Source organism: Physcomitrium patens, chromosome 2 (genome assembly GCF_059467195.1).
Source record: "Physcomitrium patens ecotype Gransden chromosome 2, ASM5946719v1, whole genome shotgun sequence".
NCBI classification, from domain to species: domain Eukaryota; kingdom Viridiplantae; phylum Streptophyta; class Bryopsida; order Funariales; family Funariaceae; genus Physcomitrium; species Physcomitrium patens.
Window position 1 is genome coordinate 18,740,648 of NC_143411.1, and position 21,371 is coordinate 18,762,018.

The 21,371-nt window shown below is 37.0% G+C and overlaps 4 protein-coding genes across 7 annotated transcripts; 1 reads left to right on the top strand and 3 right to left on the bottom strand.

Moving 5' to 3' along the window:
- Positions 1 to 1,411: 1,411 nt before the first annotated feature.
- On the bottom strand, positions 1,412 to 2,919 carry LOC112294058 (large ribosomal subunit protein eL42). Its single transcript, XM_024544181.3, has 5 exons — positions 2,858 to 2,919; positions 2,493 to 2,604; positions 2,098 to 2,165; positions 1,694 to 1,768; positions 1,412 to 1,576 (listed from the first exon to the last, which is right to left on the bottom strand). The coding sequence occupies exons 1-5, from the start codon at positions 2,858 to 2,860 to the stop codon at positions 1,517 to 1,519; spliced, it is 318 nt and encodes a 105-aa protein (XP_024399949.1). The 5' UTR covers positions 2,861 to 2,919; the 3' UTR covers positions 1,412 to 1,516.
- Positions 2,920 to 3,111: 192 nt separating this feature from the next.
- Positions 3,112 to 4,680, top strand: LOC112294052 (uncharacterized). The gene is made up of 2 exons (XM_024544171.3): positions 3,112 to 3,312; positions 3,667 to 4,680. The coding sequence occupies exons 1-2, from the start codon at positions 3,195 to 3,197 to the stop codon at positions 4,188 to 4,190; spliced, it is 642 nt and encodes a 213-aa protein (XP_024399939.1). The 5' UTR covers positions 3,112 to 3,194; the 3' UTR covers positions 4,191 to 4,680.
- A 2,661-nt stretch (positions 4,681 to 7,341) lies between these two features.
- Positions 7,342 to 12,292, bottom strand: LOC112294035 (glycerophosphocholine acyltransferase 1). 4 transcript variants are annotated; one of them, XM_024544149.3, is made up of 9 exons: positions 12,099 to 12,292; positions 10,177 to 10,304; positions 9,960 to 10,046; positions 9,778 to 9,835; positions 9,485 to 9,585; positions 8,840 to 8,935; positions 8,619 to 8,712; positions 8,118 to 8,355; positions 7,342 to 7,960 (listed from the first exon to the last, which is right to left on the bottom strand). In XM_024544149.3, exons 2-9 carry the CDS (start codon positions 10,288 to 10,290, stop codon positions 7,564 to 7,566), a joined length of 1,185 nt encoding a protein of 394 aa, XP_024399917.1. In that variant the 5' UTR covers positions 10,291 to 10,304; positions 12,099 to 12,292; the 3' UTR covers positions 7,342 to 7,563. The 4 variants fall into 4 exon arrangements, with proteins under 4 accessions (XP_024399917.1, XP_024399907.1, XP_024399899.1 ...); XM_024544139.3 differs by having other exon boundaries at positions 10,177 to 10,307; XM_024544131.3 differs by having other exon boundaries at positions 10,177 to 10,478.
- Positions 12,293 to 15,497: 3,205 nt separating this feature from the next.
- On the bottom strand, positions 15,498 to 17,166 carry LOC112278875 (uncharacterized). The gene is made up of 3 exons (XM_024512737.3): positions 16,906 to 17,166; positions 16,176 to 16,610; positions 15,498 to 16,043 (listed from the first exon to the last, which is right to left on the bottom strand). Exons 1-3 carry the CDS (start codon positions 17,081 to 17,083, stop codon positions 15,784 to 15,786), a joined length of 873 nt encoding a protein of 290 aa, XP_024368505.1. The 5' UTR covers positions 17,084 to 17,166; the 3' UTR covers positions 15,498 to 15,783.
- Positions 17,167 to 21,371: the final 4,205 nt, after the last annotated feature.

The following is a 21,371-nucleotide window of genomic DNA, read 5'->3' on the forward strand; positions in this document are numbered from 1 at the left end:
AGTTTCACAACCCTACTAACTACAGAACAAACAAACAACAAGTGTAAGATTCTTTAAAAAGTAAATAAAGATAAATAGACACCTCTAGTTAAGTCTCCTGGATGCATTTTTGCTCTTGACCATGTGGTGTCCTCAAATAGGTATTAATGTATTCTTCTTCCATATCTATGACCACTGGGTGAACTCTATGGTGCATTTACTCTCGCTTGTGTAGTATTTTGGATTTTATGTTCAAAATACTAATAAATGAATGTTTGTACTCTTATGTTGTTGTTGTTGTTGTTGTTGTTTTTTTTTTTTTTTCTTTTTCAATTTTTTTTCAAATTTTTTTTCATTCTCTACTAGTCATGCACTATAAAATTGAAAAAAAAAAATGATTTCTTTTTTTAAAAAAAACAATAATTTACTACAAATATTCATAAATGAATGAAGATAGTTATTTAATTTATTGCCGAAGAAATTATAGGACACTTCATATAGATGGTAGAATAATAGATGATATTTTGTATAATCTGAATTTTAGCGTAAAAAATATTTTTCCACATTAGTACTGAAATTTGTACTTCCATACATGCACTGAAATGTATTTACGAACATATTTACGAGAGATATGGTAAAACAACCCTGCAAATTAGAAATATGAATGAAGTTAAATGAATGATTGAACAATAATTGAAGATGCCTTTAAAAGTGCAATTCACACAGTATATATATAAGTCTAAATATAGATATGCATGCAAAGTAGCAGTACAGAATGTTATTAAAACACATATACTTCAACATTTCGCATTCTTTTTCCTACTCATTTGTCTAGATTCTTCATGTTCATACTGCTACCTTCTGCTCCTCTTCACTGCCCTTTCAAAGTACGCAAGGAATTTGTGTATGTAATGCAGTGATGTCGCCACAGGCAAGCTGATGTAAATAAGAGTGTTTCCGACGTGACAAGCAAGCACCTCCACCCAGTAGCTTTGTTGAGGAGAAGTCAACAATATAACCAATTTTTTCTTTGGAGTATTTCACTCAGTTGATATTGAAGTCATTGCTTCTCTGAGAAGGGGGTAAAGCAAGATCGTCATCAGAAAATTGACAGGTAGAGGATTTATAGAAGATCTTCATTTCGGCATTAGAACCTTTAAAAACCTACACTATATATTTGACTTCACCATAAAAACCAGAAGCGCAATTCGTGATTTGAAATAATTTCTACGCAGTGACACAATACATTTTCACATCAAAAAATTTGGGCAGAAAACCCACTAAGATGATGCATTCAAATTAAATCAACTAACATTCTCCAGATTCCTTGAAGTGTCCAACTAGGAAAAAGACAATCAACTTACCATCACAAAAGATTTATAGAGAAAGCAAACTGCGCTACGAACCAACATGCAAGATGGACGATCAAATCTTTCATCCAGAAGCTTAAAACCATCAATTCCAATCACCACAACATACAGTTTTCTCTGAATCTTACTTTCCGCATTCTAAAAGGAGAACATTCTAACAACACTGTCTAGAAGAGTTGTGTTCCCTTGCCCTTCTTGTCTCCTCCGATCTCGAAGTGCTTGCATCGCTGTAAAATTAAACGAACACACATGTTACACGAATGAACAACAAAACATCATTATGTATTAATGACATACACACCAGTGTTTACCTCATAGTGCGCACAGAGTAAAGGACTAATTACCTTGATAGGATGTTGTGTCACGTGCTTGCAAGCCTGGCACTGTAACCTCAGTACAATCTTCTTGGTAGTCTTAGCCTGAGGTAAAATAAAAAAGAAGAAGAAAAGAAAACAACAAAAATCGCAGAGAAGATGACTTAGTCCTGTTTTTTACTACCAGAAATCATTGACAATACGAGCAATGACCTGAACTTTCTGCTATTACAAATCCTGTGTGTTCATAGATGATTTCTTAGCCTATAACATTGAGGTAATCGAAATTCCACTATTTCGTTATCACAGAAATCGTAATGGAGTTCACGTATCTACACGAAACACAAACACTGAGATAGCAGGATTGACGAGACATCCTAAAATTCTGAGAGTGAACTGCCCATGCTTCATCAGGTGCTGATTACGCAACATACCTTCTTGTGGAAGACAGGCTTGGTCTGACCTCCGTATCCTGATTGTTTCCTGTCATATCTCCTCTTACCTGCCATACAATCATATATTGTACTTCTAAAAATTGAAAAACTGACGTCATTCAGGTCTAGGATAGGTAAGATTTCACATGCAGATCCTAAAATTTGACCCCTGATCTCAAAGAAGCGGAAGAGCAGATATGAAAACCATGTGCCCGTCAACACCAATGGACTAACGTTTCCGTCCCCAATGCATACAACCAGTTCTGAGAGACAATTATCGTTAGATGCTGGAAAAACAAAACACCCCGTACTCCTTCTCATTCTGATTGTTACAGGTGAAATTGAGGGAGCAGTAAGTCACCATTAAGTGATAAAAAGAAAAAGCAGAACAAAACCTTGTGCGTACAAACTATCCTTTCCCTTCTTGTACTGGGTGACCTTGTGGAGGGTGTGCTTCTTGCACGCCTTCCCTGGACAGAAGGACTTCTTGGTTTTCGGAACGTTCACCTAGAAAACCCATGCAAGCCTCCATCAGAGTCACCCCAAATAAACCCTAAAGTAAAGTCCAATACGTAGTTCTCACAAAAACTAGTATTCAGATCTACTATAAGCCCACCTCCCACATAACCCAGATATGTATCTAAATGTAGTGTGAGAGCCTTCTGTGAGATATATAATAACATTAAATTGAGTCTGACACAGCACCATCGGCGACAAGAACAAAACTCCACACACAATCATGAAGGAGTTTCGCACTTACCATCGTGATTACGTTCAGAAATCGCCTCAACTGGCCTCGCTACCGCTCGAGCTGTGACAGCAGCAAGGCAAAAGGGAATGCGCGGTGCTGTTGGTGTGGGTTTGAAGGCAAAAACTTCCTGTTAGGGTTTATCAGTTATCATACCCTGACCATGTCAAAAGTACCCAATCCGGGTGTATGCTCCTCATATTTGGTGAAGCCTGGGAGGGTATACTTATACCGTATGTCTCATGCTCATCCACAGCCTGTGTGTGGTTAAGACACTCGCTGCTTGCTGGGTGATGAGAATGTGAAGTAGCGTCAGCGAAAGCTTGGATTCGGAGCTATCGTGGTGGCGATGGCGCTCTCTTGCAACTCCGCCCTTATGACGAATCTCTCCTCGCTCTCGTGTGCTCCCATCTCCACTGCATCTTCTCAAAGCTCGCAGTGGAAGCCCACGTATGCCCTTTTCGCCGGTGAGTTTCATGTCTTCACTCCCTGTTGTGAAAGAGTTTGGTTGCTTCCACCTCTGTTTCTTGTTTATGGATTTTCCTGCTAGACGAGCTGGAGGATTTTTTTATATTATGGAGGTGGTAAGACTTCTGAATTATTTTTTTTGGCACGGCGAGTGTCGCTTCCCCTAGTCGTTTGGAGTTTTGAGGTGGTGGAATTGAGATTTGGGCCACCTCATGCCATGCGTAGAATCGTATTTGTAGCCTTCAATCCTCTTTCGGGAACACCATTCACAATTCTCAATGTCATATCTCGTGAAATCGTATACCAAATTCGGTCGAGGAATAATATTAGTGTTGCGGGGTGATATCTGACAGGAAAGGCTATCGAGGGTACCAAGATTCGGGCGCCGTTATCACTCCGTGTGCGACCAGCTGCACAGAAACAGAAGCAGGAGAATGTAGAAACTTCAGACATTTCAAACCCACCTGCGCCAGGTAGTACTACCCCATCTGAAGCCACCAGCGACGGAGAAGATACTGCGTCGTCATCAGGGGGTGATAACTTGGCCGTCGACGCAGTGACTGAGGCTGAGTTTGCGACGCAGGAGAAGCAGATGTCTCCAGAAGAGATTGGAGAGCAGTTGAGGCAGCTGCGGATCAGGCGAGGAGAGCAGTCTGCTGATCCGAAAGATTTCTGGAGCGGGGTATGGGAGGAAACAAAACTCGTAGAATGGCCGCAGTTCCAAAAAGTGTTGGGCACCACAGGGGTCGTGGTAGGGATCATCTTCGGCTCCTCTATTCTCTTACTCACCGTGAACGGTCTTCTCGCTGAGCTTTCGGACCAGGTGTTCAATGGCAGCAGCGATTTTGCTAAGTCATGGACTCAAGGGCATTTCTAAGTTTGAAAGGGATGGTAATTACAATTTTCTCAAAGATATTCTTCAGCGGTCATTGAAACTCCCTTGATACCATTGGTACATTTGCACAAAACAAGCAAAGTATTAAGGGCATCGGAACCGAACCGCTCAGAATATAAGTTACATTTGGCTTCCCTTGATGAATTTTTCTCTTTTAGTGGAGAGTGCCGCAGTTCCCTGTGCTTCTTCGGATAGCCGTGTAAATTTCTGTAGCAGTAGAGGCATACTGGATGGCGCGTAGGGTTGTGATATAATTCAAACAACCAAAGCGGGTATCTCACAGAAGAGTCTGAGTTTTGTGTTGAAAGTGGAAACCTTTTGCACCGGCTGTTGGAGAGAATAGACAAGGTTACATCATCCAACAAGACAGTCTGAGGCGCAATTTTCTTTCTGTTGTGCTCTATGAGATCCATGTAGAGCCACTTTTCTCAAGTTAAGAACTTTTAGTAAATTGGAGTTTTTCTTTTTCTTATTTGTTGAGAAGATTTCTACTTGATTTTCAGATACTACTGTAACCATCGCAGACGAAGATGCTAGAATCTGGGGATTTTGAGCTTCGCATGAATATTGTCCACGCATTGTTGGTACATCTGGGAAAACCTGTCTATGTTTTGCTGATGCCACTATTGCTCGCTTTTATTTGGGTTCGTGACAGTGCCCAAAACACAAAAATCAAGTATTCAACCTACAATTCACTTTTGTGTGCTTTATCGAAAGATGAAGTGCTAGAACATGCTGTTGAAACATGCTAATTTCTAGTTGCATATTTTGGATGATTTGAAGAACATCTGGATAACACGAACCTGTTGTTCAGGACGTTGCAACCAAATAAAGGTACAGAATTCATGGACTGCCCAGGCCAATCAAGGCCTTAACATCAACACTCATAACAGCTGATTGGAGTGCCATTTGTGCCCTCAATTTCTCATATCCTGCTAATGCCTTGACCAACTCATCTGTTCCGAAAGGTAGTTTGTTGAAAGAAAGGGATGGAGTTCTAATGCAAAGCAGATTTACTGACATCAGTATTGCGAAGACAACAAAACACAGTATTAATATCTCTCTGGTGTTCTACATTTCTGTATATTCAGAAGTTAATTTTTGCAGAAATAGTCCCTTCTTAAACCATCAATTACTAATATCGTAGTCGATGTGTTCGGAACCAACCTGGAGAGCTCGCAGATTTAGTAGAGCGAGGAGAAAATGGTTGACAGACTTACTTTGCTGAGTTATTATCTGATATCCTTGCAGTTTTTCCGTTTGAAGACGTGCTCAGGAAATCCTAGACTTACGTACTTCAATTTTTATCAACTTGAGAGCTTCCAACTGGGTACTCTGGCGAGGTTGCGGTCGGGAATCTTGATAAGGATTTCCCCGAATTTTATTGAAACCTATTTAGTGACATGTTAGATTATGAAATGCGGAGGTGGATGGATTCAAATAGATTAATTATACTGAGGAAGTGCAAAGAAAACGACTTAAATTGCAGCATTGTGAGAAACGCAGGTAAACAGTGAACAAATTATCATCCAAAAACTACAGGTAATGCAGGAAATTTAATGATAGGACTTCAGCAAGGTCAGTTGCCTTATCGATTGGGTGTATCGGTTTTACAACTAATGGGCTGATGACACCAAAAATAAGAATAAAAACGCGGAAAAAACAATACATGGTGTCCTTCAATACCATGGCTTTCTCATTGCACAATAATTCAGTTTCAGAAGCATAGTAAACCTTCATTTGAGAATCACAACACATTTCAATGTCGCTGCCACTCCTGTTATTAAAACAGATGCCGTTGACTGGAAAGATGCACACAATAGTTGTGATGGTAATTTACTTAACCTTTACTGATTAAGACGAAGTCAAAAATGACGGTCCGAAGAAGAATCAATCCAACAGATAGTGAACAACCTACTGTTGCTTACACGAAGAATAAGTGTAACATTCACTTTCAGAATTTCACTAAGCGACCCCTTAAATACCCAGCAGATGCGAGTATTTGATGAATTTCACCATCTCAATTCTCAACACCATCTCTCGACGAGGAGATACACAAAGACAGTTATAGAGGATATTGAGCCTTGAGGTTCGTTCATCTTGAAAAACTCCTTTAATGGGTGAATGACAAAGTCACAGATGATGTGATTTTCACGATTTTCTTCTCAAATAGATGAAGCCAACAATTGGTGGTTGGCGAAATCAAAGGAGAGGGTGAAAAGCGCTAAATATGTGAAGAAATCAGCTCTTTCTTCTGATTAGCAATCTTGACTCCATCATGGTGCAATCTACAGAATACTTGTATGTGCATTAAGAACCTTACTTACTTGCTACTCACACCAAAGCTTTTAATTATCATCCATTCCCCAACATTTTAAATTTTGTATCCAAAGAAGTGGTTTGCTCAAAACTCAATCTCGTGGGTAATTTCACAAAGTCAAGCCGAAGGGCAATTTCAACAATGTGGGAGTTTTGTGATGTTTTAGTGGGGTTACTTGACATTCGAATGCACCTTGCAATTAAAATAAAAAAATCTTCAAATGAAGTTATGAATTTGAAGTGATATTCTCATCAAATATTGTAAAGGGCTATAATATGTTGGAACATTCACAATGTTAACATATACATTTAAGAAGCTTAAATAAAGTGAATGCTCATTGTGGCTTAAATGTACATATCGTGATCCTTGCTGAGACTGTTTAAACATGCGCTGTCAGAACTGAATCATGTAAAAATATTCCATGCTTCTTATGTTTGTTGATAATATATCTACCTATATAAGTGTTTGCTCCCAATTACTTTGACAATCATTCATATTTTAATGAAGGTGCTTGGTATCCTCACTTTCATTCATTTGAATTTATTTATTTACCAACATTTTAATCATGTGCAGATTTTGTAATGTTTGATTGTAATACAAGCTGAACATCTCAAAAATGCAGCATTACTTATGAAAATGTGGTACGTTGCATGAGTTACTAAGGCCATCAAATGTGGAAGTCATGATATTGGTCATCTCTCTGTGGAACCAACCTAGCCAATTGACACAAGATAAATATCGAAATGCAGCATTTTAAACATCAGTAAAATCATCCAGACACAGCCTGACATGCATACATCTTGAAAGACCGGGTTTGAGCACGATTAAATCACAGATTCAACGTTTCATTCGTCTATAATAAACCAAAACATCTCGATCCGATCATGGATATCGCTTGTCAGGCATACGATAGAGCAACACGTAATACGAAGCTCTGACACTGTCAAACCTTCGTGCGGAAAATCAATACAACAATTTACAGACAAAATCAGCTATTTGAGATTCATTTGCGCCCACATTGAAAGAGGAGAGATCCTAATCGGTGTTGTTGCCTGACTCTCCATCACTAGATTTACGATCAGATGAGAGATGTGGATCACAACCTGAAGCACCTTCTAATGGCAAGCCAGTACTGTTCATAGAAACTGGAAAGTTGGGGGCTTTGGACTTTTTATTCTTCTTGGCATCTATCTTCCTAGGCATTACATCCAAGAAGAATATACCACCATTCCAAACACTAGCTGCGACCTTCAAGCACTGGAACACCGTATGAAGTCGGTACGACTTGAAGAGCGGAACAGTTAAGCCCATAGTGAGAATCGTAAATATACCTTGAAGGATGCAATACATGAGTACGCGATTGTTGTCACCCAACACCCCACTCAGACGCCACCAAATATTATTCGATCTTTGTGCCTTTCGCGACAATTCTCTGCTCAAAGAACAAACACATGATGAGGATTATTTAAATTTTCTTTCCAAAAGTATACCGTGTGAGAACCAAATTGAATTGAGGTAAGCAAGAACATTTAATTAACATCCTTGCAGAAACGAGATCATTGGGTGTATAAACAGGCAGAGAGATCAACCTAAATGACGTCATGACCTCCGGATCGTTGAGCAATCGCTGCCGCCTCAACACGTTCACAACAAGTAGATACAACAACTGCCACAGAGTGTAAGCGATGAGGGGGACAACAAAAAGCCACGTCCACAACTGCTGATTGTTCTCCAGCAGAGGGTATGCTGGCCAGGGACCAGTGTCATCAATTGCATGATGAGAAAAGCTAGCCGGGTCCCACCACCTTATAATGTAGAAGACGAGGCCTGCAAAAAGAACACTATAATTAATTAATCCAGTACACAATCGACGTGTTATAAAGATCTTGCAGAACAAGAAGCAAAAAAATTAAATTGCAAGAATTGCGTATTAATGTAATATAACGATATACAACACAGCTAAAAATCGAACGAAAAATGAGAAAAAGCAAGAAAAATCCATTAAGATTCGACGAAATGAAAAGAGGAAAACAGCAACAAACCTCAAACAAGCAATCAACGAATATTTGAAACTCATACAAAATACTTACCTGGGAGTAAGTGGATGAGAACACTAACGAGCTTGTCAAAGGAGCTGAAGACAAGACTACAGCGCCAAACGATCAATGCCCATGCCAGCGGTCCCTAAAAACATACAATTGGACAGCGTGAGTATGAACTATCAAGAGGCTACTACGTCCTTTGTTATAACAAGATTTAAGAACAGGATCGGTGAAAAAGATTTAAGATATTCGGTGGGGATGGGACTAACCTCAGCAAATGAAAAGCAAACAAGAAAGAGCTTGTCATTTTTAGGGAAGTATAAAAGCATCACTACGAAAATAGTGTTAGCATAATAGCAGAAGTCCTGCGTACATAACGAACAATAGGTATGGCTACCATATGAGCAAACTTGAATTAAAATAAGTGAAAGCAAAGGGGGTGGGATTTAAAGCGTAATGTAGAACCACACTATGACGGAAGATTTAATAAATGTTCATCGCCTCTGATGCTGAGATGAGAAGAGAAGGCTAAAGAAAATACGACGTAAGATCATTATCATTAACTCCGATTTGTCAATTTTATGTTGGGTCGCACTTTAAAGATGTCAAGAATGAATAAAACTTTCACAAGTTTCTTTACATGAAAGACTTCAACTACTATGAAATGTGAGAACGGACTACAAATGTCGATGATATACAGAACCAATCATAAAAGTGGAGCTCGGATGTCTACAAAAGGATAAAATGCAGACGATTCACTGCATCACTAAGTCCTAGAACTACATCAAACAAGGCACAGCCCCAATGAGCAACACATCGATCATCCACGAGGGGTACAGGTTAAAGACCCTGAACCTTGAGCTCTACACTTGATGAAGCAATTAAATTGTAGCGAAGGACTTGAGTAAACTCACAAAGAAATAATAGTGCCACTTCTTCATGCGGTAATAGATCCATCTCAAAGGTGCCACAGTTATAAAAAAGAGGCAGTACAATTTAGGGATAGCATCAGGCCCTGATCAGGATTAAAACAAACCAATTCAGTACAAACAAAGTAGCTAGTAATCCAAATGAGAATTGCTCAAAAAAGAATATCCTTCACAGAAATAAAAGAAAAAGATTATCACCAAAGTCAACAGCTAGGAAAGATGTAAGATTTCAGCTCAAACAAATAATTTAAGGGGAGAATAAGATCAAAAATACATACTTGATCCCAACAGAAAGCAGAATGTTCCAAAGGAGACAACACCCAAGCAATACATAATCTGCATACTCACAAACAAGAGCAAAGACCACATATCAGTACAAGTAAAAAAAAAATTGAAGCACAAGAATAATTAAGTGGGAACTCGTTATATCCAAATATCAAAATGGCTCATGAACACTTACCTTCGCAATAAAATCTTCATGTTCATCTGCACTCTTAGCAATCACGGTTGCTTGTTTTTTAATTATTTCTTTCGTCTTCTTCACCACCTGGAGTTTAAACCAACCAACATCTTGTTACAAGAATTTTTTAAAATAAAATAAAATAAAATAAATACTTCTTATATTGAAAAGGAGAAACCCTAAAACCTGGTCTGCGGGAGGAAATGCAAAAGCATACTTTTGGAGGAATGTCTGTACGCCTCTGCCTAGTTTGCTGTCCACCATTCTCATGTGAATCCTCACTTTCCCGTTGAAGCCCATTTGTATCTTCATTTACATCCTCGCGATCCATTATTTCGCAACCCTCTGCTATAGAAGAAATGTTACAGTCAACCCACTATCCTATCTAATTGTCCGACTTTCCAATTGGTTCAGTCTACACTTTCAGAGTCTTGCTAGTCCAGCTCCAGTAGTTCATCAACCTACTCTGCAAGTTCCTCACTGAATAGCTCGCACACCAAAATAACGAACGTCGAAGACCTAAGGACACAAGTTCGACACGTTTCAATGATTGAGGTTTAATCAGAATCAGATTGAAGCAGGAAATGTCAAGGGTCCATGACGAGAGAGTACTCAAGAGCAGACTTCAATATATGGTCTACATTCTAGAATCCGAAATCCAAAGCCAATAGAAGTCGCCAGGCAACGAGTTTATAAATCAAACCATAAAACGTTAACAACCGCTAAACCGAATGGTCATGCGTACGCTTAGTTAGAAGCACAACTACAACCAGTTCTAAAATGAGTTACTTGTGAACTGTCCGATATCTTTTACGACAAGGCGAGAGAGCAGACTATTTCAAAATAAGATGTAAACTGATACTGCAAATTGTGGAGTGCGGCAGAATGCAAATAAACAACGAGAACAAAGAATAACAAAGAAATGTCAATTCTGAAACATGCTGTACACGACGCAGCACGTATTATCAAACAAATGAGTAGCGCATGCTAAAGAAACAGATCAAAGGTTGGAAAGAAAGAGTTACAGAGGGATGGTTCAAGGCACATTCGGCAATCAACATAAAAGTAAGAAGTTAACATTAACTGTTTCGACTACTCTATGAGACAGTGAACAAAACATGAAGAGTGAATTATTTAAGCGGAAAACGAGTGTATGGAACCACTGTTTAGAAGACGTCAGTGGCAAATTAACCAAGAAGGGGGCTTAATGTAGCTCAAAAAACCTGCCAAATGAGATATTGCTGCAAGAAAAGTGATCGGAGGTAATGATCCGCTTGGTGCACATAGCAAATTCACCATTTCTTCAAAAATCAAATAAATTATAATAGCTATTATTTGAACTACGCTATCTTGTAATAAGAGAGAGATCTGCACAAGAATATATGAAGACACCTCACGCAGCCCAGCACATAGCAACTACGCAATCTACGCTCTATGCAACTTTTCGTCACTAATCAATATATAAGGGTTCGAGGATTCTAGGACGAACATAACCTAAAAAACTGTTCAACAAAATGCTGACACAAACTATGCCTAAACCTCCGGTATGCAAGATACCAAACGCTCTCAAACTCCAACACTCAAGCGAAACTTTCTGTCGGAATCAAGGATTCAAAATACAGCGACTTGGCGCACATGATTCTAATGTTTTAACGAACAGAAACACAAAAAGAAAGCCAACTCCACTGAACGGTAGAACAGCGTATACAGAGAGCATAAACCTCAACCACAAATGCATACACAGATACTACCAAGCCACCTTTCTACACTATCCAACCGAACTTCAACCACTCCATATACCGCAATCTTAGTCAACGCTGTAAACGAACAAACGACAATAATCCAGAGATTTCTCAAGACCTTGCAGCCCTTCAAGAACTTAAACTTCACTTTTCTTCGCAGATCGAAAACAAAGAAATAAGCCGACCAATCCGGCAGGCAATCTTTTCCACTAAACAAGACCACACCACCCATCCTCTTTGCCCGCCTATCTCCAACAAGAAAACACTCTACCTGCTCAGAGTAGACAATCCGCTCTATCCTCGCACGCTTAACTTCTAAACTCAATGAAAAATGAAAATTGAAAAAAACAAAAAAAAACAAACACACACACACACAAGAGCCCAACTCTCAACTCACCAGCAAACGTCACCTCCGCCGATCCTCTCAACTAGCACTTCATTTTCAGCGGTATAATAACTCAAATCATCCTAAGACAAGGATCGGCGCAGCAATCCTGCAAATAGTGGTACATAATTCCAACCACCAAACCGACGAAAAATCACAGCGTGCCGGAAAGTGCGATCTAAGCTTAACTCCATAGCAAGGAGAGAGAGAGACAGCACAGCAAATGGAGCAGGCCGGAGGCCGAGGGCGAGTAGCGTGTAAGAAACGATAAAGATGGACGTCGTCCGCTGACGGCGACGACTCCATCCAGGTAACGAAAACCAGTTTCCGATGGGCCTCATTTTTCGTTCCCTCTGGGGACTGTGGTTAGGTACCTGCAACGTGGCTGTCCACATACCTACCACCTGTACCTAGTACTGCTGAGGTGGCATCCGTTCTCCTTCTAATCCTCCTCATTGCTTATGGTCATTGACACCAGTGAAGCAAAATCATAATAATTTTAATATTATTGAAGCTGATGAAATAAAAGGCACTTGAAGTTGATTTTGCACGTGCAATAATAATTCTTAAAAAACATATAAAAAATTTAGTTCACAAATATTAAATGCCATTAAGTGTTTCATATAAATTAAATTTGGAAAAAGAAATCATTATTTATACCACAAAAATTATATAAAAACTTGTACTTTTCTACTAAATTTTTATTTAGAAAATGAGTTTTAATTAGAAAATGAATAAAAAAAAATTATAATAAAATTTTGATAGGAAATTCAACATTTGGAAGTAATATATTTATAGAATTATAGAAACAATCATCAAATAAATCAGTATATCACAATATCATATGTCATTATTTTAAAATAGTAATATGCATAAATTATACTGATGTATTTTCATATCAGAATTTACATTAAAAATTACTTATTTCAAAGAAATATATATATATATATATATATATTGTTTAGAATATAATACAAGATATATAAAAGAAATGTATCCAAGGACATTTATAGATCTAATTTACATCTAGAATGCTTCATCAATGACCTATCATATAAACAAAGATTGTTATAGATAACACATTAAGTGCCATAAATCAACCACATAATAAACAATCTAAACCAAATACAAATGCACAACCATCACTCTCTCAAAAAAAGATGATAAATCTACACACAACTAAGTTGAGCTACCTCTTATACCTCAAAGGAAGAATCCAAGCGTGAGTAGAGAAAACCCTATATTATATAAAGCTTTACTAAATGGTCAAATCACCATAGTCAAGCAAAACCTTACAACATTATCTTTCTCTCGTCAAAATCATTTAAAAGACTTGACTTGACAAAAATATCAAGACAAAGAGGATTCTTCACCTAAGTCTTCAAATCTTGGTTGACATTAATAAAGTCAACTAATAGAAAGAGCTAAGTGGATGGAAAACTACCAAATCAAACCAAATTACATACATCCAACAGAATTTGGCACTCTATGCCACATCATGAGACAACTCCTTAAAGAAGGTTTCTTGGTCTATCTAATATATTTTTAATTAATTTTATTTATTTATTTATCTATTCCTATTTACTTATGTAGAGTGGATATTTGTAGCATTATTTTTTTTCTTTTAGAGATAAATTCCATAAGAATAGATTATATTCCAAATTATTTACAAGTTGACAAAGTCCAAGATTTGTTGAATGATTTTAACTACAAATTTTAATAAGTTCCATACACAAAGATATTTGATAGGTCATTTGAAGCATAATGTCTAATATCTAAGAAAAAAATAATTAATTAACTATTATTTAAATTCTAATCATTACTTTTAAAATAAAATATTTAAAATACCATTAGGTGTAATATCCATGTCCAAAAATATGATTAAACACTAGGAGTTTTTTTTTTAAAAGATTTTAATATAAATACATTTTATTTCAATACATATTTAATTAGATTAATTAGTTTTAAAGAATATTACTTTGATTTTGAGCAAATAAAGGTTTATATAATTTAGGTTGTTTGTGATGCAATTTTAGATTTTAAAATTTTTAAACTAATATATTAGTGGCTAATTATTAATCTTGCTAAAAAAACAAAATTTTACAAATCCTATAAATACGTATACATAAAATATTAAATGTTAATATTAAACTCATTTTTTTCTTACTTTGTATTAACTTGTTCTTTCCAATAAAACATCTGTCATATATCACAGAGCTATACATTATTTCTTGTCTATATGACTCATTTCTAAAAGAAAAAATTGCAATTGCTATCATTATTTTTATAATGCTTCCAATACCTCTATGCCATTAGATAATAGATTATTAGCTTTTTCTTGATTCTATTTACAATTTGTCTCTCTGATATCTTCTATAGTGACTCTGCTTGTTTATGTCTTATTTTGAATATATATATATATATATATATATAAATTATTAATTAAAAATATGAAATATATTTATTCATTGAATTAACTAATGTCATCAAATTCCTACATTGTAGTTAAGCAATGACTATCAAACTTGAATAAAATTATAAAATTCAAAAATTCTATGCACATAACATATAAAATGTGTTTCTAGGATCAAATTTGTTTGAAATAATTCAAAATTGATTTGAAATTACTTTTAATAAGTTTAAAGAGTACATTAAATCACTTTGAATTAAGTCCAATAATAGACATGCTCTTTGGACTGATTTTAAACTATTTATTGTCTCTACTTGTATTACTTTCTATTTGTTATTATTTATTTAAGTAACATACACATCTATAACAATTACTATGATATAATTTAATAAATGTACCATATTTATAATTAGTAAGTGTAAGCTTGAAATATATTATGCTGTTGTTTGAATTAATACAATTTTTTTTACTTAACTGTATTATTGTTGTTATACATTTATATTAAAAAAATAATACTATGGACTACATACTGCACCATTGAAATTTGAATTCGACCTTTAATTTAAAAATATATATTTCTGAAACTTCGATTATTTATTTTATAAATTCATTTATATTTGCACTTTTGAACTATTATGTTAAAAAATCATGTTTTCATATATATATATATATATATATATACATATATGTATTTTAACATACATCAATACACTTTACAAAACTTATGTGATTAATGTGATTGTAGAAAAATGTTGATGTTTTTACATTTACAATCACCCAAATGAATAATTATAATAATAAAAAAAGAAAAATGCTCAAAGTTGCTCTCTTAAATCTCTCCAAATTTCTCATATTTCCCACAACCACCACCGACTGGAACAAATGCACACATCAAGTGCAACAGTAGTAATCTTGTAACAACTTAGCGACTTCAAATCTCTCGAACAACTCGGCTGACGAACTGCCCACCAACAAATTTGACAAGCAAGCACATTGAATGATTTATACACAACCTCAAATATGCTCATTAAACTCTGCAACTTACAGACATGATGGGTATCTACGTAACGCACTATAGCGGATTATGTAAGACCATTAAATTGGCGTTTATCAGCAATGCTGAGGATCTAGTGGAGAAGGGGTGCGGCCACCTCAGCCAAATCGATGGGGATAGCGAGCAGTCGCTGCAATTCTACAACCCAGTTAGACAAAATGCGACCTTACGGTGGATCCCGGCACCAATTGCGAACTATTGGGGAGCTCGGTGCCACCAGTGCCGTCGCGCATTTAAGCGGCGGCAGCAGCCTCGAGCGCCTTCCATACCCCCACAACGAATTTGTTCTCCAGTGTGCCGTTTTCTTCTACTGGCACGAACGTGGCTGTCCAGGTTGCAGTTGTCGTGCCATCGCTCGGTCCTGGAGCGTATTTCAACACTGCGGAGACGTGTTTGAATCGGGGGTCACCCTTCAGTACTGTCCATCCCACTACCTTGCTCCCGTCGTCTAGGATGTCTAATCGCTCCACTACTTCACCGCCACCGGGAATGGCTGCACAGATCGCCATCACAATTGTTATTGACCACGAGAATCTCCAATTCTTAGCTTGTTGCAGCGACAAAGAAGTCCCCTCAATACGAGATTATGCATAGCGTGGAATTGAGGGGGAGTGTATATGTATACCTGGGCCCATCTTGCAGACGCGGACGCTGCCGGGCTCGCCGCTGCCCTGGACGAAGGAGATGGACTCGAAGACTTGGGGCATGGCCGCGGGGAGAATACTGTTCTCTTCCTTCACTGCCTTCCAGATCGCATCGGGTGATGCGTTCAGAGTCTCAGTGTGCGTCACCGTCTTCTTTTGTTGGATGGCCTTCTCGAAGGTCTTGAACATGAGGATGCTGATGTTCTTGATGTGCTCGGGGGGTCCTGCTTCACCGACAGGGTCATACTTGGCAGTCCAGGTGGCCTCGGTCTGGTTGTCGCCCACGGACTTGAAGGACACGTCTGCGGTGAAGTTGGTGTACCTGGGATCGCCCTCGACGACGGTGTAGGACAGCGTCTTGCTTGCCTCGTCTACTTTGTCTAGGCGTTCCTTAGCAGCCCCGGCCTGAGGAATGGCTGCACGAGCGCACATGTGGATACAATCGAGGTCAATTTAAGCAATCTGTGCTGCGAGGATAAAGCGATCATACCAACTGTGCCTCCGAACGTTATGTGAAATCAACAGAAAAAATTCAGTGAAGGAAATGACTTGAACCTAATTGATCAAATTCGTGTTGAACACAACATTTTGATACAAGGGGCCGATCGGTGTGCGAGTTAGAGCACATAAGAGCGTAATGTACGCGCAAAAGCGGTTGTGATGACAGAGGTGTGTGCGTGTGGTAAGTGAAATAAGGAATTAGAGATGTACCAGGACCAAAGTGCAAGACACGGAGAGTGCCGGGGCCGCCATTGCCCTCGAGAATCTCAGCACTGGAGAAGTACTCGGGCAGTAGGTCTGGCAAAACCTTGTCGGAGTGCTTGCAACATTCCCAAGCATCGGCAGCGTCGCAGTTGAGGAGCTCGGTGTGGGAGAGAGTGTGGGCCATCTTCGCAAAGACAAATGCTCTCGCACTATAAACTGAAATGCACGTCTACTGCAGCTGATCGAATGTAGAGCAACTCTGAAGTGGTGATTGTGGATGATGGAGTAGGGGATGGAGGCGATCTATATATTGCAAATGCGTGCTTGATGCGGGTAATCTAGTCCTGTTCCATTGAATTTTTAACATTGGATTCAGTCAATCTACACTGAGTGCAACAATTTACTCGATATTTTCAACATGATTGGGGCGGGGCTAGTTCCTACTGAGGAGCCTCCATTTCATATTAAAGTCAACCCAATCCCCCTGCAGAAATTCTTTGAAACTGAGCATCCATTGGACGTCAATTGCTGCAATTGGGTCAAACACTGAAACTACCCGACATCGCTACGAAGTGCATTGCAACGACCATGAGATCAGCTTTGTTGAAGATGTTCTCCCCCCACCCCGATGGTGGATTTGTCAAATGTTTTGTCAAATGTTTTGTCCAACATTTGACAAATCGACCAAGAGACTTCGATTCGGAACTTTTATCTCCAAATTCAAGGACAGCATTTGAGTTCCTGGTCAAACATCGACTATTCTTACGAGGAAATAGAAACGGCCGTCAACTCTCCGTTGAATTCAAGGCACAGCCATGACGTCTCTCGTTGAATTCAAGGCACACCCATGATTTCTCTCGTTGACCGGGTTGATGGTCAACAGTCAGCCTTCCTGTATCCCTAGACGTGATGGACCAGTTTCCCTGCTTCAATTCTAATTGCGTAAGAGTGCATGATTTGCGCAGCAACTGAAGGGTGAGTTTAAAACTTCTAGAATTTACAAGTAGTGTAGTTACACGTCCTCGACGTGGCCCACAGAGCGAGGATTTTGTTAAAACTTCACCTTTTGTAAACAAATTTTTATTGTGGTTGTGGTTTTTAAGCTGTGCTTCTACCCACAGCTTTTACGACCCCCAAGCCCATCATTCTATTGGGTTCTGCATCCCTAACAATTGGAAAAACAACGCAACCTGGTTTCAAATCTGCCTCGTGACCCGGGTCAAGCATTCATGGACCACATAGGCCGCCCCCCTGATGAATCCATCTACAGCAAAATCGAGCTGATTGCACCACACAGTGTGCGACTATGCTGGAGCACTGTCGGCCAAGCTTAAAGTTGTGTGTTTTTTTCGCTGGTGGAGTGAACGATGTTATCGATTTTCCTGTCACTGATCTGTTCCTCCGAGTTCTCTCTCTCTCACGCAGCGAAACAAAAAAGCTGCGAACGACTTGTGCTCAGACAGACGGATTGAGCTCCCATTTTGATTCATCGTTGCCTGACAAATCATTGCAGCGGTTTTCTTCGTGCCCTACTCGTGATTAAGAACAGTGAAAGTCTGGCTTCGTCGAGCTTGATGGCAAAGCGTGTTGTGTGATCGGAGTAGCCCACAACGGTGCAGGAAATCTTGCCCCATTTGTGAGTTCTGATTCTATACACATACACCAGAAGGTATATGCTAGAAGGCATGTGCTAGAAAGTATATACTACAAGGCATCAGAGGTGGAGGATAAATGTAAAATGAAAAAAAATTGCAGACAATGTTGCATTTACTTAACCCTCTACTTGGGGTTTTATCATAGAATTTTTCCTAAGAGGGCTAGAGATTAATGTTTTGTTTTTTTGTTTGTTTGTTTGTTTGTTTGTTTGTTTTTTTTTTTCTGAATCTTGAGTGAGCTGGCAATCAGTTTTGCTTTTGCTTTTTCTTTCTCTTCTTTGGAAGTTGGCAATAAATGAGACTCACTGGCCATCAACAACTTGAGAAGAGAGACTAGATTTTTACTTTTTCTAGAAATTTATGTTCATTCTCTTGCTTTTTAATGCTAGAAGTTGATGGGGTTGAAATTTGGTAGCCTCTAGTTGGTGTGTTGATATTCTAAAAATACTTATTATTTTACTATCCTCTTCTCCTTACATCTACTATTATTTTTGAATTTCATGCTTTTGTATACACACATGACTTTTTGACGTGTTCATTGTCAAAAGTCAATCTTCTGGAAACACTGACGTTTGAATATTATACATTGTACTTTCAACTTGATATGTATAATGTATTCATTCAATGTTGATTTGTCTTGTTTGCAGAATGAGTTTTCCAAGACTCTTTATAGAGAATTATTTAAGTGTTTTATAATTGCAATTATTAATATGATGTATGATTCATGGAATTGTATTAAACAATTTAAAGTGCACGAGAAAGATAAAATGAATGGAATCTTGTGCAAGAATTAATGAAATTGTTAAATATTAGAAGATTCTGAATGAACAGAAAGACAAACCTGTGATTGAGTTGATCTATTATAAAAATGTTATTGTTTTGTTGAGAAAATATCTGCAATCCACAAGCTCTCTTAGTTTTTTCTGTTTTTTTGAAGGGTATTGTATCCTAGACTTTTAAACTTATATCAACCACCTGTATGAATAACAAATACTCAAAAAAAAACTATGTTTTTATTTATTTTTGAAAAAAATTACAATTGAAGAATAATCTAAAATTAAGTAAAAAATAATTTATTATTTATGGTTGTGACGTGATATTTATGGTAGAAATAATAATAAAAAACTACAAAAAATCTTAAATAAAAATATGTGAAATATTTTGAAATAAAATTTCTTCCAATAATTTTAATAAATGCATGCTTGATTAATTTTATAAATTTTAAATTTTAAATAGATTTTTGTTTTTATTAATTTATTTTTATTATTTTAAGGAACACAAAATGTTGTAAGTATTGAGAAAAAAAAAAGAAATAGTTTCAAAACTTAATACCTTTAAGGTTGCTTCCAAAGAGAAGTATGGGATTAGGTAACTTTTACTTCTAGTTCTCTTTAGTTATAGATGATAATATCAAAACACCTTAAATCATGTCATGTCCTTAAACCAATAACTAAAAATAGAAAAAACCTTGTAACTAGGCTTCAAAACTTTAGAATGTCGTATTGTTATATAGAAATCACAAAAGAAAAGATGCAATATTGGGTCATGCGCATGGTAGGTGGCAATATTAGGAGGGCAATATTTATGAATATGATCTCAGGCAGTTAATAGCTACATCTAATGTAGATTCAATAGTTTCTTTTTACACATTTTCATATAAATTCTTTATGCCCTTTAGCATAATTAGAGACAATTTATTCCTAATTATAAATGCGGAATTAAAGAGTGTATGTGGCTAACTAACTTGGCAATAGAAAAAAATAAAAATGAAAGTCTATAGCTCACAAGAAAGCCAAGAGCAATTTTAAGGCAATGGCTACATGTACTTTTGAGCCTAAGTACATACAGTTTGAGTTTGACAAAAAGTGTGAAGTTAATTATGTGATTTGGTGCATGCTGTGAAGGAGAAGAACTCAAAGAAGGTATATAAATAAGTTAGAAATGAATCAAAGAGAGATAACAAATTAGAAATAAGAAAGTAAATATATGTAATAAGAAATTGGAATGGCTATTACTAAAGGTTAAAAAATTAGAGACTCTTGAAATTAAAATAGAATCAAGAAATGACTTGATAAGACTGAAGAAGGCTTCACTCTTGCTTCTATACATACTATCTATTTAAGAGTTATATAACAATATTTTATAGAACTTCCAATACATATTTAATTTGTGAGATACATGTTTTAATTTACAATGCAAGTTTCTTAGATATACGCCATATTGTTACATTATACCATAAGCTATCAATATGTGTAATATATGGCTAATTTGTTGGCCAAGTTTCTAATCTACCAATTATGAACAAACATGTATAAAGGTGAAATTATATATATAAAGCTTCTAAAAAGCTTGACTACAAGATATTATTAAATTAACCTACTTTTACCTATTCATATTATTTGAGTAACTATAGATATGTTTGTGATACATGCTCAAGAGCACATTGGCATAAAGGTACAAAATTATTGAGGAACTAGGTGCTCCTCTAGTTAGCATGAAGGTGAGACCTAGTGTTTTTGTAAATGTTTTTGTTCGTTACTTGTCAATGTACTTGTGCAAGTCACTGTAAATATGCTAAGGTATAAAGAAGAAATTGATTGCAATACATAGATAGAATTTTTGTAAAGATTTGGTAAAGAAAATATATAATAAAAGGTGCAATATTATCAAAGATACATAGCTTAAAGAAAGAAAACCTCAATATACTCTTATATCATTCAAAAAGACTAAAAAATCATTCAAAGATGATATAATATTAAACTAAAATAGCTATTATTAAAAACAAGAAGATTAGAAAGTCTTAAAATAAGAATAAGG

Coding starts and splice junctions, on each gene's coding strand:
- LOC112278875 (XM_024512737.3), bottom strand. CDS start 17,083: ATGGCCCACACTCTCTCCCACACCGAGCTCCTCAACTGCGACGCTGCC. Junction 16,611..16,905: donor TGTCTTGCACTTTGGTCCTG/GTACATCTCTAA, acceptor GCGCTCGTGCAG/CCATTCCTCAGGCCGGGGCT. Junction 16,044..16,175: donor CGTCTGCAAGATGGGCCCAG/GTATACATATAC, acceptor CGATCTGTGCAG/CCATTCCCGGTGGCGGTGAA.
- LOC112294035 (XM_024544149.3), bottom strand. CDS start 10,290: ATGGATCGCGAGGATGTAAATGAAGATACAAATGGGCTTCAACGGGAA. Junction 10,047..10,176: donor GTACAGACATTCCTCCAAAA/GTATGCTTTTGC, acceptor TTTAAACTCCAG/GTGGTGAAGAAGACGAAAGA. Junction 7,961..8,117: donor GAGGTCATGACGTCATTTAG/GTTGATCTCTCT, acceptor TTCTTTGAGCAG/AGAATTGTCGCGAAAGGCAC.
- LOC112294052 (XM_024544171.3), top strand. CDS start 3,195: ATGGCGCTCTCTTGCAACTCCGCCCTTATGACGAATCTCTCCTCGCTC. Junction 3,313..3,666: donor CACGTATGCCCTTTTCGCCG/GTGAGTTTCATG, acceptor GATATCTGACAG/GAAAGGCTATCGAGGGTACC.
- LOC112294058 (XM_024544181.3), bottom strand. Junction 1,769..2,097: donor AGCCTGTCTTCCACAAGAAG/GTATGTTGCGTA, acceptor ATTTTACCTCAG/GCTAAGACTACCAAGAAGAT. Junction 1,577..1,693: donor TGACACAACATCCTATCAAG/GTAATTAGTCCT, acceptor TTAATTTTACAG/CGATGCAAGCACTTCGAGAT.